This window comes from Spermophilus citellus (genome assembly GCF_964194105.1).
Source record: "Spermophilus citellus genome assembly, chromosome: 13".
Taxonomy (NCBI): Eukaryota; Metazoa; Chordata; class Mammalia; order Rodentia; family Sciuridae; genus Spermophilus; species Spermophilus citellus.
This window is the reverse complement of record NC_138193.1, coordinates 81815180-81832383: the sequence shown is the minus strand read 5'-3', so window position 1 is coordinate 81832383 and position 17204 is coordinate 81815180. Positions and strand designations below refer to the sequence as shown.

Here is a 17204-nt window from a genome sequence, read left to right as displayed (position 1 = left end):
GCATAGCCTTCAACTTAGACACTGAAAGGGGCAGCGAGTTCTTACTGGGCTGTTATCAGAATACTGGGCTGGAGGGATGATGTACTGTTTGGTATAGCAGGAAAAACTTGACTGAATTAAGAAGATCTGTATTCAGATTCTGATCCCTGGCCTTACTCACCCTGTGTGACCTTGAACAAGTTCCTAACCTCCCAAGGTTCTGGTGAAGTTTAAATAAAGCAGCTATATAACCTTCAGTAAGTTCAGTAAAGCAAATGTTTATTGATCCCTAAACTGAATTTATCTGATTCTTTAATATATTTTTACTGAGCCCATATCAAATACCAGGCTGTGTACATGTGCCTTCCCTATTCTAGAAAGGCTCATGAAGTGAAGGCACAGCTCCACTCCATCCTGCAACCCTTCCTCAGCGTGGTACAAGGCTGTGAAGGTGAGCGTCCCTGGGTCCTTTCCTGGCTGCAGAGTGCATGATGGGAGAGATGTTGTCTGAGCAAAAACCCCCTCCCTCCCAGCCACTTTCCTAGTGACCAAGGAAAAGGTCTCACTGCTGCTGGGTCACATGAGCTGGTGATGACCCAGCTCCCAGGCCAGGTCTGCTCATATATGCATCTCTTTGCAAAGCCCTAGATGCTGAGCTTGGAGAAAGGAGAGTCGAAAGTTTGGGGAGAAGAAGAGGGGCATAGGAACAGGTTCTGACCCTGTGACACTGCCGGGACCGAACTTCACTCCCCTCTACAAATAATGTGTCCACAGGGGATGTGGCTCAGTGGTAAAGTGCTTCCCTGGTGTGTGCAGAGCCCTGGGCTACATCTACACACACACACACACACAGGGTGGTCATCACCAGGGAGTGTCCACGTCATGATGATTGATTATGATTACTGAAGATGAGATTGTGCCTCCTCCCTGCCAGCTGTGCTCCCTGTTCTTTTGTCTCAGGGAAGTTCCCCAAGGTCTGGTGATAGGCGTGGAAGGGCCTGCTGTGCTGGGCCACCTGGCTGCATTCATTCTGCCCATCCAAAACCCACTTTCCAGATGCTTTAGCACATCGGATATCTTCTTAACTTACTAAACTTCCCCTCTGGTTCAGTCTTTTTTGGGGGAGGTATTGGGGATTGAACTCAGGAGCACTCAATCACTGAGCCACATCCCCAGCCCTGTTTTGCATTTTATTTAGAGACAGGTTCTCACTGAGTTGCTTAGCGCCTCGCCATTGCTGAGGCTGGCTTTGAACTTGCAATCTTCCTGTCTCAGCCTCCCAAGCCACTGGGACTACAGGTGTGTGCCGCCATGGACGGCCTGTCCAGTCTTAAACTACATTGTGAGCATTTATTTGAGTTGGTGCTGGGCTCCCTTCCCTGAAGGATGTCATGGTGGGAGGGCTGATCCCATGATCCCTCTTGTCTTGCTTCTCCCATGGGCACTTGCTCAACCTTGACCTATTTCTTCCCTTTTCCAGAACTCACTTGTTGTGTGTCAGACTGAGCGATCCCTGTTCCATCCTACAATCCAAGACTCGCTACTGTCCTGCTGATGTTCACAGCTGTGCCTGGGAAGGAGGCAGCTGGAGACCCCCGCGTGTACCCCACGGAGACCCGATGGGGAGGGAAGAAACTGTAGGAGTGCAGGTTCCAAATCTGCACCTCCACCTGTGAACCAGCAGCGCCTGGCTTCCTTCTCAGAGACCACTCTGTCCCCAGCAGACCTGCCTGAGAACCGAGGGGGGGCAGGAGCCACTCCTCCTCACTTATTGGCGCCACACTCCCCAGGAATGGTAGCCTCGGGCGATGGAGGCTGCTGAGAGCTTGGAGCCCTGCTGCCCTGCATGTGTCTGTCCTGCTCTGTTTTATGCTGTATAGTTATGCACAGGAGGGATGTGGCAGCTTTCTGAGTGCATTTTTCTTAAGAAATGTGCTGGTGTTTACGCAGTTCATGGTATTTCCCCACCCTCGCTGTTCCTGTCACTTGGCATTTTCTCAATAGGCTGCTTTTTTTTTTTTTAACTGGGGAAGTGTTAGTCTTGACCCCCACATCCCGGACTCCATCCCACTCCCAGCCCCTGCTGCACAGTGATCCGAAGATGAGGCAAGCCCCGGGCTCTGCTGGGCATCTGGTTCGTTGCTGCGGGGAGGCTGGTGTTCTCTCTGGTTCTGTGTTCCCCTGGAGTCTCCAGCAAGAGCAGGCGTTAAACATGCCAAGTCTGTGCATCACTGTGACAAGCCATTTGCTTATTGCCCTGTTCCCTTACCGCTGAATCAGCTGACAAGCTGTAGCCAGGTGGGTCCACAGCGGGTCCTCAATCACCCAGGTTTATTTGAGGCAGATGAAGGAAAGTGGGTTGAAGGACTGTTTGCAGGTATGAGTCTGTAGGTGGCTGCATGGCCCCCACCCCTCTGGCCAGTGTTTCTGTAGGCATATGTGCCTCAGCCCCAGGAGACCTGCCTGATTTACTGGCTTGGGCTCTACCTGCCTTCCCTGGGCACAGCCCTTGGTGGCATTCCAGCTGGCCACTCTGCCACCTGTGCACACAGCTGCGGGCATTGGAACCACTCAGTGCCAGAACCACTCAGTGCCATTAGCTTCTTGAGCAGCCCGAGCCCAGTGCTCCCCTACCCTCCATTGGGCGGGTCGGGCCTCAGGGCTCTGTGGAAAACAACTGGAGTCTGACCTCCCAGTTTCTTGGGGGCTATAGTTGGGGGGGCAGGTGAATGGCTGTGAGGTGCCCCAAACAGGTTGTTGCAAGACAGAGTGGCAACAATTGACCTGACCTCCAGGAAGAGTAAGGTGTCAGAGAAATGAGGATGACATTGGAAGTTTGTCCTCTGAGGCTGGCTTGGCTCTGAGGAGAACAAGGTGTGCGATGGCTGAGGAGATGCTCAATCTCCATCTGCCCGTCCCTGCCCAACTGGGCATCCATTTTGGCTTCTCTGAGGAGCTGCTTCTCAGTGTAGGTGTCTGTGCCGGTGACCAGCCATGTTCCCACCACCGATGACCCTTGGGGCAGCCTGGACTTAGGGGCTTCTGTGGGAGAGGGGCCTGTGTCACAGGGCTCCATGAAGCAGGTAGTACAGATAGCAGGCATTTCCCCAGGGTTCCCACACAGAGGTCCCTTCAGCAGAGACTCTGGGGGAAGAGGCAGCAGGCCTCTGAGGTTTCTTCTCTAAAGAAAAAGAAAACACACAAAACTATCTGTGCCCCTGGCCTGGTTTGACTGCAACATGTGGATACAGGGGACAGGGGTGCTCACCCCTCACTTCCCGCACCTAACCCATATCACGTGGACCACTGGTCGCAAACAATTGGCTGTGATTGGCTGAATCCATTGCTTTGGGTCTCAGGTAAGGCAGAACATCATGGTCAAAGGATACAGAGGAAGACTGCTCTATTCATGACAGCCAGGAAGCAGAGAGAGTTCTGCTCACCAGAGACAAAATATAGACCCCAAAGGCACACCCCCCAGTGACCGACTTCCTCCAGCCACTCTTTGCCTGCCTATAGTCACCACCCAGTACAGTAGACCTTTCAAATTATCAATCCACCTAGTGGATTAATCCAATGATGACCTTATAGATCACATAATCGCATTGCCTCTGAACATTCCTGCATTCCTTCACACATGAGCTTTCACACTTCACAGCCAAACCATAACAAGCCCTTCTTAGCACCACGGCGTTGCCATCCTGTGTGGTTACGCCTGCCACCATTGTTCAGGAGTGCGTGAGTGGACGTGCTGAGACTATCTGCACAGCCCAGACGTCCATGGTGCTGCTTCCTGGGCGAAGGCACGAACTCAGCAGGCAGCGCCCCCCCCCCCCCCCCCCCCCCCGCCTAGTCACTGCACCACCTCTGATGTCCTAACTGTGGGGAAGAGAGGATTGCAGGCTGTTGCTGGGACCTCTCACTGTTCTGCCTAGTCCACAGCCCAGTTTCTGTCACTCAGGGCCCATCTGGGAAAGCAGAAACCACACCCCATATTTCAAACATAGGGGCTTATTTCAGATTTGTCACAGAAAAAAAAAACCCACAGAAAAAAGACCAGACGTGAATCGGGGAACAAGGAACCACCTGGAAATAACAGCAAGAAGCGCCCACACCCTGAGTCCTTCAGGACAGCCAGGAAGCAGAGAGAGTTCTGCTCACCAGGGACAAAATATAGACCCCAAAGGCACATCTGGGGTCTATATTTTGACAGTCCCTGTCAGAAAGGCTCCCTGTGGAGAGAAGGGGAGAAGGAGCTTAACCGCTCCCTTCTCGCCCTCCATATTTCTGCGGTGCCTCATGTTAGCTAACCCCAGCCAGAAGCCAGCTTCCCTAGGAGCCGGGACGGCAACCCACAGGGTCAGCCCCCAGCGTGTGGTAGGGCAGAGCAGCTGGAGGGCAGGCCTGAGGGCCAGCGGCCTGGGTTTATGCCCTGCCTGCTCGTGTCGTGTCCCATCCCGGTGTTCATGCTGCTGTCCTGGACCCTGGTGAAGGAGACAGAGCTGCCCCCTTGGGTCTTTGTGGATTCTTTATCCTCCACCTGGAGGAACAGTGCTTTGGGGAGGGAGGGAGCCTTCATTCTTCACAGTTGTTCCTGGTTTCCTTTGGGGAGATTTACTCATTTAGCAGCCCACCTCCCCACTCCCCTCAGGAAAGCCATGTCCCAGTTTTCTTTGCGTCCTCCTGCTCCTCTCCCCTGCGTCTCTGGTTCTCCAGGCCAGAGACCCCTAACCCAGGGCATGCTTCCGTGCTCGTAAGTGCTTCCCCAGGATAATTCATTCCAGCGTAATGCCAGTGTGGACCGTCTGTCTAAGGAGATGCCATCTACTAATCAGTTTGTATCGTGTTTCCAATAAATTTCTGGAAATAATGCCTGGCTTTGTGCTCTCCTTGACTGGAACGGTGGCTCAGCTCTGAGGCTCTGGGCGCACACACCCCAGGACTCCATGTCAGGAGGTCCTTGTCTCAGGTAATGAGGCCAGGCTAGTTTGATTGTGTCCCCAGCCACACCAGACTCCCAGGAGCCTTTCTCTACTGAGGGACTGTGTTTTCTCATGTCACATCCTGACCCTGCACCCCCTAGGTCTTGGGGTAGAAAGAACAGCAGGCAAACCTTTCCCTAGTAACCACCCCAAGGAGTCACAGTTGTACCAGTTCTGGGTACCCGTGCCAGGGAGCTTGGAATGGCACATTGAGGGGGCTTCTGTGGCTCAGCACAGGGCTTCCCTGTCCCACTGCCCTCTTTTAGTTTCTTTGTCAAGGTTACCACAGAGAAAGATGAGGTGAACCCTGTGTGTGACCCTTATTTGCTGGGTTTTATGAGAGATGAAAGACAAAAAGTAGGCACTGAGTTTCGTTTCTTTTTTTTTTTTTTTTAAAGAGAGAGTGAGGGGGGGGAGAGAGAGAGAATTTTTAATATTTTATTTTTTAGTTCTCGGCGGACACAACATCTTTGTTGGTATGTGGTGCTGAGGATCGAACCCGGGCCGCACGCATGCCAGGCGAGCGCGCTACCGCTCGAGCCACATCCCCAGCCCCTAGGCACTGAGTTTCTTCCAAGGGTTTCCATGGAGAAGTAGGACGTGTCCAGGTTCTTGGAGAGAGGAAAAGTTGAGATTAAGGCCATGTTGGTAGTGTGCAGGAACTCTGGGATGGAGGGGTCAGTACCGCTGGATGATGGTCAGGGGAGATTTTGTGGAAGCAGAGAGAACCCTCAGGGAAGAACACAGAGGCCCCTTCCTAGTGGAATCCCTCAGGTGCTACGCGGTTCTGGTGCACCTACCCCAACTTGTACTGCCTCCCGCCTGGGAGGTCATCTGTCACTAGTGTTGCGTGCCCTGCCTCTCCAGGAGGGCCACCCCTAATTCCAGGCCAGGGCCGCATTTTAATGCTCAGGCTTCCTGGGGAGCTGCTTCTCCTCTCCTGGATGAGTTGCCCTTGCTCTGAAGTGGTCCTGAGCTGCGGAGGTTCATGCAGAAACCCTGACAACTCCCCTAGAGCTGTGGCTGCTCAACTCTCCAGGCCTCTTTTGGCTTCTTGATTTTCCAGTGCTGGGGATGGGACCCAGGGTCTAGCACATGCTAGGCAAGTGCTCTACTACTAGGTTACACCCTGGTCCATTTGCATTTTGTTCTGTTTGGTACTGGGGTTTGAACCCAGGGATGTTCTACCCCTGAGCTATACCCAGCCCTTTTTATTTTTTGAGACTGGTCCTTGGTAAGTTGCCCAGGCTGACCTGCAACTTGGAATCCTCCTGCCTCAGCCTCCCAAGTTGCCGGGATTGCAGGTGTGCACCACTGTGCCCTGCTGGCTCCTTGCTTAGTGACCCTTTTACAGATTCTTTGGGATATTGTTTTCTTATTCCCAGAATGAGCCACTTTAGTCCTGTGTCATCTCTAAGCCCTCTTCCCACAGAGCCAAGCCTCCTAATAATCCTGTCAGCTTTCTTCCCCAAGACTCTGAAATAGTACCATTCTCCTCACCAGAGGAGGTGTCCTGCTACCTCTCATAATCAGACCCTCCTGCTATCCATAGGTTGAATCCACCCACCCACTCCCTAGGGCCTTGCAATAGAGTATCCTGACCCAGACCGGACTGGTACTTACTAGCAGTATAGCATTGGGCAAGTCCCTCAACCTCTCTGGGTCTCAATGTTTTCATCTGTAATATGGGTAATAATAGTGTCTACCTTATAGGACTAAAGAAATTGAGATGTGTAAGGTGCTTAGAAGAGGGCCTGGCACTCATAGTATGAATTGCTTTATCATCTCATTCTCATCGTTCCTTTCTTCTCCTGCCACTATATTAAATCTCTCCATTCAGTCCAGGAAACAACAGAAATGTCAACCACCAAAACCTCTGTCCTCTACTTAGCTTCACCTCAGCTCTCTTATTGGCAAATTTGTCGAAAGAGGAAGGAGTGGGCTGGGGATGTGGCTCAAGCGGTAGCGCGCTCGCCTGGCATGCGTGCGGCCCGGGTTCGATCCTCAGCACCACATACAAACAAAGATGTTGTGTCTGCTGAGAACTAAAAAATAAATATTAAAAATTCTCTCTCTCTCTCTCTCTCTCCTCTCTCACTCTCTCTTTAAAAAAAAAAAAAAAAGAGGAAGGAGTTGTCTCCATGACTTCAAATCTCATGAATTCCTCAATTCCTTAGAGTGCTCTGTGGCTCCCCTTCTGCCCCTCCTGCAGCCACTCCATCAAGTCACTAATGACCATCTGATTGTCAAGTCCAGTGCTCTTCTTAGAGGGTGACATCTTAGCCATCCTCTCTGAGCCTCTTGAGCACTGGAAGCTAGGGTCGCACATTACTTTCCAGTCTTTGTGCACTAACACCTCTATTCTCAGAGCTACACCAACATTCCGAGATGACACAGATTTTTTTCAGGAAAACAATTTTGGACATAGTAGCAGTCACCTCTGTATCCCTTTCATTGTCTCCCTTCACGTTTTTATCACCCCAATACTTTCAGTGCATGCATACGACTCCATGACCAACATACAACAGTAGGGAACCCTGGGTGTGCTACAGGGTCTTGCTAATTTGCCCAGGCTGGCCTTGAACTTGCAATTCTCCTGCCTCACGCTCCTGAGTAGCTGGGATTGCAGGAGTGTACCATCTAACCCTGCTGCATTTTTTTTCTTTTTTCTTTTTCTTTTTTTTTTTTTTTTTTTTTTTTTTTTTTGGTATGGGGGTCTGGGGACTTGTCCCCTAAACAGAACAACCTCAGCCCTTGAATCCCCTTGTCAACCCTCCCCCACCCAGCATTCACTGCAGAAAGGGATTGGCTTTGACCATAGTACAGTTCCTGTCTCCCGTGTCCAGTCCTGTGTGCAGGTGAGACTCCAGGCTCCTGAAAACCCGAGACAACAGGAGGCTATGATTCCAGTTTCCAGGGCCTGACAGCTTCTGCCCTGTGCCTTGTGCTGCCACGTTGGACTAGGCCTGCGGTTCCCAGGTATGGTGGCAACCATTCTCTCTCAGATCCTCCAGTTCTCACCGCTGCCCTGCGCTCCAGTCTGGGCAAGGCTGAGGGTAGACGGGCTGCAACCACAAAAGGGGCATGGTGGAGAGACCAGCCTGAGGTCCGAGTGCAGACAGGCCTGTTCGGGAAGCATTGTCTGATTCCCAAACTTCCCCAGGCCTCATCTGTACCATTTGGGCACTGCCACCTTGTTGGAGAACCTTGAGGAGAAAATGAAATAATAATTTATGTAAAAACTGCCAGGGGATTCCCTGGCACAGAGCTAATGTTAAAAAACAAAAAAAGTAGAAGGGCTAATTTTCATCATTTCCTATCTGGGATCCCCGCCTCATGTACCTGGACTAAGACCCTCTTTCAGCTGCTGTGCCCTGACCCATGTCCTGGGATATTCCCTATTCTCTTCTTGGCTCCTGCAGGAGCAGGAGTAGTATATGTAAAATATATGGGAACAGAGAAAGAGGGAGAGAGATGACCTCAACTGCAGTAGGGGTCACACACAGTGAGGAATGCCCATCCACCAGCTGGAATACCCAGTGACAGACTCTACCATGTCCCTCGTCACCTGGTGCCCTGACACTACAGATGTAACAAGTCACTGGGGAGCACGTAGGGTGGGCCACTCATGATGCCTGTGTGTGTGGAGACCCCCAGGTGCTTGTTCTCCAGGAAGCCTTTATTAAGGTCCTTCTCAGTGGTGGGCAGTGGATCCGTGGGGACAGAGGGATGGGACAGCACATCACATGTTCAACCACAGGGGCTGATGGCTTTAGAGGGGAAGGGAGGTTACAGGGACCCTAGGAGCCTGGCATTCTGGGCTGGGAATGGCAGGAGGGTGAATGATGGCAATGTCCAGGGCCCAGCAGGGGGCACCCTGAGGTGTTCAGCTGATGTGCATGGAGAATCTGTGGAGGTGCGGAGAGTTGTTTGGCAGGGATGGCTCTCGGGATAGCACTCAGGCATGTGGTGACTGCTTTGGGCCCACAGCAAGACGTCACCCCAGGCACTTCTTGCGGGAAGGGTCCTGAGTCACAGACAGGGCCACAGAGCTTTGCGTTCGCTCCCACACGTACCTGGGAGGGACAGATGGGCCGGGGTCAGGCAAAGCCAGACCCTGAGGATTCCAGGGAAAGGAAGGCAGACCCACAGTTTGGGATCCCCCCATTTACTCACGAGGTCCCAGCTGGCACCAGCAGGCTGTCATCTGGGGCCAGGCCCAAGTGCTCTTCCCCCAGTGTCACCACTGAGGAGCCTTCCTGTGAAAGAAGAGCAGGAGAATCCAATAGAGGACATCGGGCCTCAACATCTGTCTGAATGTCCCCAAGTCTGCCTTGAAAGGAGACCTGAGAGCAGGGCTCTCCATGGGAGCACGAGCCCAGTAACAGCCTGATCCCCACGGATAGGAGGTTGTGCCACCCTCTCCCTGGGCCCCACTTGCCAGCTGCCACAGCCACAGGTCCACGTCCTGTTCCAGGCCTCTACTCCTGCCTTGCCCATGGACGATTACCTGGTGGGAGGTGAAACAGATTTTTCTGCTGCTTCCTACCCCACTTGAGAGATGGCCTTGAACCTGACTCCAAGACACCAGACCTAAGTGGTGCAGGGGTGGGGCCTATACTAGCCACATCCTGTGTGCAGGGCAGAAACCAGGACGTGGAGAAGGCCTCCCTGTAGCCCACGTATTCCTGGGCATCATGCAGGCCTGCCCCCGACAAACACACCCGAGGTTCCTCTCAAGTTGCTCACCTGAGCATGCCCCAGGGCACACTAGGGACACACACCTCAGCTTCCTACAGGGTGCCCACCTCCCTTCCTCTGTGGGGTGTTATGAGTCTGGCCGAAGTTTGAAGAGGGATGAGAAGAGCCAGGCTGAGGGCTTTCCACCTGCGTTGGCCTGAAAGCCTGCAGCCTCTGTGCTCAGGCTGTGCTCCTGCAGGACTCAGTGACTATTTGTTGGTGTAAACAAGTGAGATCAGGGTGTGAAAGTGGCAGATGCAGGCCAGCAGGCGGGTGCAGGGCACCACTGCTGCATGAGGGGGTGGGACAGGACTCGTGGTCCACCTTCTACTCTCATAGCTCTCCCGGCAGCTGTAGTACCAAGAAGAAGCAGGCCAGATCTCTAAGGGCAGGCCTGTGCCCAGTGAGCATCCCTTCCTGGGGGCACTAATCCTGCCCAGATGGGATGTGCCAGGGCAAACTGCAACACGAGGGAACCACCAGCCTGCAGGCAGCTCGCCCTGATGCCCCCCTGATCAGTCCCCGCAAAGTACAGGGTGATCTTTTTGAAACACTACTCTGGTCTCCTGGTTCCTGTGCTTCAACGCTTGAAGCCCCGTTGCCTCTAGGACAAGTTCTTCCACCTTGCCACCCAGCAGACCCCCTGGGACTTGGGCCCTGTGTACTGCTTCACGGTCTACCGCCTGCCCCCCTGCCTCCCCTTCCCCACCCCAGCTCTCAACAACCTCAGCAGAGGTGCATGGTCAGCAACCAGGGCCAAAAAGGGCTTGTGCTCAGTGCTCCAGCCAAATCTGGAACTTGCTGTCCAGCTTGCAGTCCAGGCTGGTTCAAGCCTTCATGCCTTTGCTTCTGTTTCTCTCTCACCTAGAACATCCTCTCCACCTCCCTTCCAACCTTTGCAAATGCCTTTAAACCAGCTTTAAACTCAACTTGCCTATAACCTCCTCCAGGAAGCCTTTATTGACTTCTCTCCCTATTGGAATTCTTCCTTTACCTCCTCTGGCTCCCTGTAGCTTCTCTATCAAATAATATATCTCACTATCGTGGTAGTTGTGGATTAACTTGTCTGAGAACTTGGCTAGACCACACACTTTGTGAGGCAGTGACTCCATCCTGCTCTTCTGCCAAAGCCTGAGACAGAATAGGCACTCAATACATGGTGAATGAAAGGTCAGCTGTGTTTGGCTCTTTCTCTGCACATGTCTACACAACCCTTATCCCAAACAGATCTCCAGCTTCCAGGCTGTGACTGGAATTCCTAGCAGGAGGTAAGCTGCAGATGCTCAGGAAGCTGAAAGCAAAGAGAGATTGCTTGGGAGCATGAAGCCTCCAGCCATAGCAAAGCCCTTGCTCTCTGAGTGAGGGAGGAGGCAGCATTACCTGTGTCTCATAGGGGTCCCCAAACAGGTTGATGGATGTGCCTGCCTGCAGCTCCCTGCGATGGCCATCCAGCCAAGCCTTCAGGGACACGGGCTCCATGACAGATCGTGTACTCAGAGGGAATGGCGGCTCCTTGAGCAGCTGGTCTGCATCCAAGGTGTGATTATGGTCAGTGTCCTCTGGGCTCAGCCTCCCCAGGCCCAGAGGCACAGATCCAGAGACCCCAGCTCTCAATTGACTAGGCCCTGGCTCCAACTCAATTACTAGTAGCCATGTGAGGGTACCATTCAGTGCCATCTCCCTCAGTACCTTGAGTACTGGGCAGAGTACCCAAAAAGAGATGCCTGGGATCTAGGGCCAAGACCCATCCTATTGTGGAAAGGGAGTGAGGGGGGAAGATGGTTGCCAGTGGCCTCACCAGGGATGGGCTTTCCTGTTCTGCACTGCTCAGAGCGGAAGAACCTGCAGGGACAACAGGGAGGAGAGAGGAATGGCGGGCATTCCTGCTTGAGTAGCTGGGGAGACACACACTCCATACACTGTTGGGTGCAGGAGCCCCCACACACTTGTGGGGCCCTCACACACTTTCCCTCCCAGCTCTGTGGAACAGTCTCTCCAGGTGGCTCCCTCCAGCCCCAGCCACCCGCAGGAGGGGAGACTTTCTCCCTAATTCCCAGGCATGACAGCACCACAGGAGATGCTGATGTGCAGCCCCAGGACAGCGAGGGGCTGAGGGCTCACTCTTGGATGATGGGGGCCAACTGGGTGCCGAGATCCTTGCAGTAGAACCACTTCTCAAACAGGACATCCACGGTGTCCCCCACATAGTACCTGCCAAAACAGAGGACAGGCAACCTGGCTCCCCATTTGGTCAGCCCCAGGACATCCATGCTCAGGCCTGCCTCTGCCTGTGGGCTCTGGGCCTGGCCCTACAGAGCTGGGGGCTGCCTGTTTTCCTGGGTCAGCGCAGCCTGTGGGCAGTGCTTATATACCTACCCCTGACCCTTCAGAAGCATCAGTGTGCCCAACCTAGAAAGCAAATAGAACCCCGAGATGCAGGAAAGCTGAGCGACTTACAGTCAGACAGTTGACCTTAAATAAAAGCCAGGGACTTGACATTAAAATGCTACAAAAAAAAAAAAAAGCCACCCCAAAGGCCTGAAAGGGCACTGAAGTTCCATTGTGAAGCTTTTGGTGGCCAGCCCCATCCCAGGAGCTGGGTGGATACTGTGTGTATCTGTGAACCATCTCCATGAGCAGGACCACCTAAATCAGGCAGTCTTAAAAGCCTGGAGAGTATCTAGTCCAGGTGTGTTTTTCCCAAAAAGGAACCTGAGGCTGAGCCTGAATCCAGGGCTGGCTAGCTGCAGTGCTCAAGGTCAAGGTCCATAGAAACTTCAGTGTCTAGCATACAGAGATGTCCCCCAAATGAGGATTTCTTGTCTTCTCAGGGTCATGGCTATCTTTGAGAACCAGAGCAAAGCTCTGAACCTCTTCTCCAGGGAAGGCGACATGCATGCATACACAGCCTTCAGTGGGTCCCTGCAGCACCTCCTCCCACTCCCCTGCCCAGCTCATCTGTGCTAGGGGCTTTTGTCAATTGAATGCCCTAATCCCCAGGCCCAGTTCCCAGGCCAAGCCAGCTCTGCCTGCCCTTCAACTCCCACTGAAAAAAGAGAATCAGTCCTGCTGATGGAGGTGGTCTACAGACACAGGCATCCACTTACCCGGCACCCTAAAATCCCTCTTGGGATGGAGCTGGGCACTAGAAAGCTTCATAATGGGATTGCAGTGCTCTCCAGGAATTGCCTTCAGAGTGACATTTTAATGTCGAGTCCCTGGCTTTTATTAAAGGTCAAAAGTAGCCAGATGAAATCCGATATTGAATTTGCTGTAAAATGTTATTGAGGACTCTGTCCTCTCCATCACTGAAGACTTCTTCTAAAAAGTCCCTTGGAGAATCTCCTTCTAGAATCTAAGGCCAGGTATCTGTCTGTCCAACATATTATACAGTAGATTATTATGAAGCTATTAATATTGTATTTTTTGAAAAGATTTAATAGTCTGATAAATACTCATGAATTTTTTTAAGTACAAAAACCAAAATTCAAACCCACTCAGGCAAGAAGACTGAAATGTTGTCAGGTACAGATATGCACAGAAAAAAGGTGGAAATCTAAGTGCTTCTAGGTTTAATTGGGGATGACAAACACTCCCCCCTCCCTTTTGCTTTTGTCTGTTTTGTTTTCTTGAGAAATAATTCATATACCATAACATTAATCCTTTTCCTGAGACGTAATTTTATTTTTCATTTTTCATTCCTGCACTTTTCCAGATTTTGAGTGAATGTGTATGACTTAGGTAATTTGAAGGAAAAAAAAGGAAGTATTAAAAAAAAGTACCCATTAAAAGAGTCAGGCTTGGTGGCACACACCTGCAATCTCAGCTACTCAGTCTGAGGTCAGCCAGGGCAACTTAGTGAAGCCCTGTCTCAAAATGAAAAAATAAAAAGGCTGGGAGTGTATCTCAGTGGTGGAGTGCTCCTGGGTTTAATACCCAGTACCAAAAAAAAAAAAAAAAAAAAGGCCCATTTTAGCAATTATAGTAGAAGACGTGGGCCAAAATATCCTGACCCCAATAACTTGATGAGAAAATTAGATTTTCTTAGTGAAAGGGCTGGGGTGTAGCTCAGTGGTAGAGCATGTACTTAGCATGTGTGAGACCTTAGGTTCCATCTCCAGCACAAGGGGACAAACATTAATTTTAAAAAGTTTAACTTTCGGAAAAATCTTTGGTCCTCTTTGCTTCAGAGGCTTCCTCTTTTCAGAGAATAACAATTGGGCAACTGATTAGACCAAACGAATCACAGCTGTATAATCAGAGTACACAGCTGGGCCTGCGTTCTTTCCTTGGTGTTGATCTTGGCCCTGCTTTCCTAGGGTCTAGAAGGTTAAGTTCTAGCAAGTTTCCCTTCCCTGTGCCCAGTATGAAAGATAACAGTACCTACTCCCTAGAGTCATCTGGGAGACATTCAATGAATAAATACATACAAAGCTCCATCTGGGTGCCTGGCACACAGCCAGGTGCTACCCAGCTATCTGTGCCTATTGTGGATTGGGCTGGCTCAGACTAGACCCTGGAAGCTGAGGTTGTGAGACGCAGCAGTGCTTGGGCTGCCCTGTATAGAGGGTCCTCTTGGCTGTCCCCCACCTCCCTTTCTGCAGCGCCCCTCCCCGGCCCCAGCTGACTCATGTAGGAAAACAGGTTCTGACTCCAGCCAGAGGATCATCAGTCTGAATGGGCTCCTGGGTATGGGGCAGGGGGTGAGGGGCAGAGACAGCATCTCCCACACCCATCATTAAACATCCTCACCCTCCCAGTTAGCCAGCAAATAAAGAACTCCATTGCATCTGGCAGCCAACCCCTCCACCCTCTTGGTGACCAGGAAGTGCTTTCTTGAGTCAACCTGGGATTCCTTCTGCTGCAGTATTGAGCTGCACCCCTCTGCTACTAGCCTGCTGTTTGCCCCAGGCCCCAACAGGGGCATTTACCTGAGCCCATCTAGCTCGGTTTCCAGCCGTCTCCGCTCAATCACCAGCCCCACGGTGTTGGCAAACCTCTGTGGGGAGTGGGGCACCCCAGCAGGCAGGAGGAATATCTGTAGTGGTGGAGACCAGGTGCCCAGCAAGGCTGCCATCCCTCACGGAGATATCAGCTCCTGCAGCTTCCCAGGCATCCCAGCTCACCCGCAGGGCACAGGGGACATTGCCATCCATGCTAGGCCCTGCTCTCTGCCAGGCCTGCCCAGGGAACCAAGCGGGGAATGTCCGGCTGTGCTAGCACTTGGAGGCCAAGAGGAGGGAGTGCCCAGGGACCAGGCAGGGGCAGGAAAGTGTGAGGAGGACAGAGCCTCAGCCAAGGCTAGGGCGAGTGGCCAGGGTGGGCTCCTGTTCTGGCGCCCTTTACTACCCCATCTGCTGGGGTCCAGCCTCACCTCTCCCTGCCGAATGACCACATCCCGGTGCTTCCCTCGCTCCAGGACTCGGAGAACCATGTCTCCTTCCAGCTGATAAAACACCTGTGGAACAGCAAAGACTCTGGGACTCCCTGCTCCCTCCTCCAGATCCTTGGTCACTGCCCAGGCCCTGAGTTCTGACTGGGAAACCTGAGAAACTTCCCAAAGGACTGAGGTTTATCAGCAACTCCATCACTTCTGTCTTGAGACTCCCATCTTCCCTGACTCAGGCCATTGGCAGCAGCAGGGGACACACATCTTACATCGCAAACGCACAAGTGATGACCAAAATAACTCAGGATGCAACAGCAGGTGTCTGGCTGGGGGCAGGAGGCTGGGCAAGAGCCTCCTTGGAGACAGCCAGGTAAGAAGAACCACCCTTTCACAGGGGCCAGGGGTTGTGCCAAGCTCTTTCATGTACATTATCAGAAATCTTTACAACTTCCAAGGGCATTGTTAGCCTGTTCTGCAAAGGGGGAAAAAAGAAACGAAGGAAAAAGAAAACTGAGGCCCAGAGCACAAAGCAACTTGCCCAAGGGCACACAGCTAGATAGTCCCGAAGCTGCCCTTGGGACTGGAGCCTGTGCACGGTGCTAGGCCTAGGCTGGTCTTTCCGGCCAGTCTGATGCTCAGGCACTGGGGGCTGTGGAGGTCAGCAGCCTAGGGTGGGGACTGTGCTCTTTCTGGGGGGCTCCTACCACATTTCCTTATTCTATCCTAAGACCCAATTAACATGCTTACTGAGATGGAAGTGTGGAGGAGGAGGAGGAGGAAGAAGAGGAGGAGGAGGAGGATTCGATCCCTCTCTACAGTTTATACATTGCTTGCACAGGTGTTAAAAGCCCCAGCCAAATAGTTGAAGGACTTTTAATAATAATAATAATAATTAATAATAATAGTGGTAATTATCATGTAAGGAATTAATGGAGATAAAGGCTGTAGTCACAACATCTACTAAGAGAATCCCAGCTGAACACATAAGAAATGAAGAAGCTAGAGAAATGTGGCCCCTAAGCCTGCTGCAGGGTACATGTGGACACAAGGCCACCATGAAGAGCACCATGGCATAGGGCATGAAGAATCTTCACAGTCCACACTGGTATAGAACCTGCCATGCTAATACTGGACATGTCCTAGGTCACACAGGCCACCTATATCTTTGCCCTGGAAATAGCATCTTAGAAATGTGGCCTCAGTAATTGACGGCCCTTAGTTTGCTAGGCCTCTGTGTGCCCTCAGTCAGTTCAGTTAACCTCTCTGTGCCTCGGTTTCCTCTTCTACAGCTTGGGTAGTGTCTGCACAGAAGGCCGCTGTGAAGCCTGCCTGGAAGCAGTATACTCAGCACAGGGCGAGCACTCGATAAACCTTTAACTGTTAACATCAGCAGTTGTAGGAATTGCAATAACAATGCCAATAATAATAGGAGAAACATAAACATTTGATGATATATTCAAAATATGGAATGCTATGCAACCATTAAAAATAGGCTTTTGAATAACAATAAAAATGGCAAAATGTGCTGGGCATGATGGTGCATGCCTGTAATCCCAGCAACTCTAGAAGATGAGGCAGGAGGATTATAAGTGAAAGGCCAGCCTCAGTGACTTAGAAAGACCCTGTCTCAAAAAAAAAAAAAAAGTACTGGGTTACAGTGTAGCTCAGTGGTAAAACATCTTGCGTTCAATCCATACTACAATTAAAAAAAAGGGGGGGGGAATGTTAAATTTATATATTTTTTTACACTGTTGAGGATTGAACCCCCCAGAAAACATATTTATTATGTCTTCTACAATAAACAATATTATGTTCATTATTTAAAATAACCCATACACATGTAATACCAGAAATTCAGGAGACTGAGGCAGGAGGATCATAAGTTCAAGGCCAGTCTGGGCAATTTAGAGAGGCCCTCAGTAATTTAATAAGGGCCTGTCTCCAAATAAAAAAATAAAGGGCTCACCCACAGGGAACAGGGGACATTGCCATCCATGCTAGGCCTCAGTGATTAAGTGCCCTTGGGTTCAATTCCTGATACAAAAAAACAAACAAACAAAAAATAAATAAATAAACATTTTAAAAGGGGTGCTAGAGATGTAGCTCTGTGGCAG

The 17204-nt window shown here is 51.4% G+C and overlaps 2 protein-coding genes across 8 annotated transcripts in view; one reads left to right on the top strand and one right to left on the bottom strand.

Annotated features, from left to right (window-relative positions):
- Positions 1-4979, top strand: part of MTA3 (metastasis associated 1 family member 3) — a gene marked incomplete at its 3' end in the record, with an annotated part of 145274 nt that extends 140295 nt beyond the window's left edge. For 3 of the 6 annotated variants that reach the window (XM_081264654.1, XM_081264658.1, XM_081264653.1), the window contains one exon: positions 1460-4979. In XM_081264654.1, the coding sequence (XP_081120780.1) occupies positions 1460-1485 (26 nt within the window). Of the gene's footprint in view, positions 1-356; positions 431-1459 lie in introns of all 6 variants that reach the window. The other 3 variants (XR_014018547.1, XM_081264655.1, XM_081264656.1) reach the window with 3 other exon arrangements.
- Positions 4980-8603: 3624 nt separating this feature from the next.
- HAAO (3-hydroxyanthranilate 3,4-dioxygenase) overlaps positions 8604-17204 on the bottom strand; it is a 39948-nt gene continuing 31347 nt past the window's right edge. The window contains exons 5-12 of one of the 2 annotated variants that reach the window (XM_081264481.1): positions 15076-15159; positions 14633-14739; positions 11823-11912; positions 11500-11543; positions 11082-11227; positions 9399-9471; positions 9138-9216; positions 8604-9037 (exon numbers count right to left, since the gene is read on the bottom strand). In XM_081264481.1, coding sequence (XP_081120607.1) covers positions 8959-9037; positions 9138-9216; positions 9399-9471; positions 11082-11227; positions 11500-11543; positions 11823-11912; positions 14633-14739; positions 15076-15159 — 702 coding nt within the window. In that variant the 3' untranslated portion in view covers positions 8604-8958. The remainder of the gene's footprint in view (positions 9038-9137; positions 9217-9398; positions 9472-11081; positions 11228-11499; positions 11544-11822; positions 11913-14632; positions 14740-15075; positions 15160-17204) is intronic. The other variant, XM_081264480.1, reaches the window with a different exon arrangement.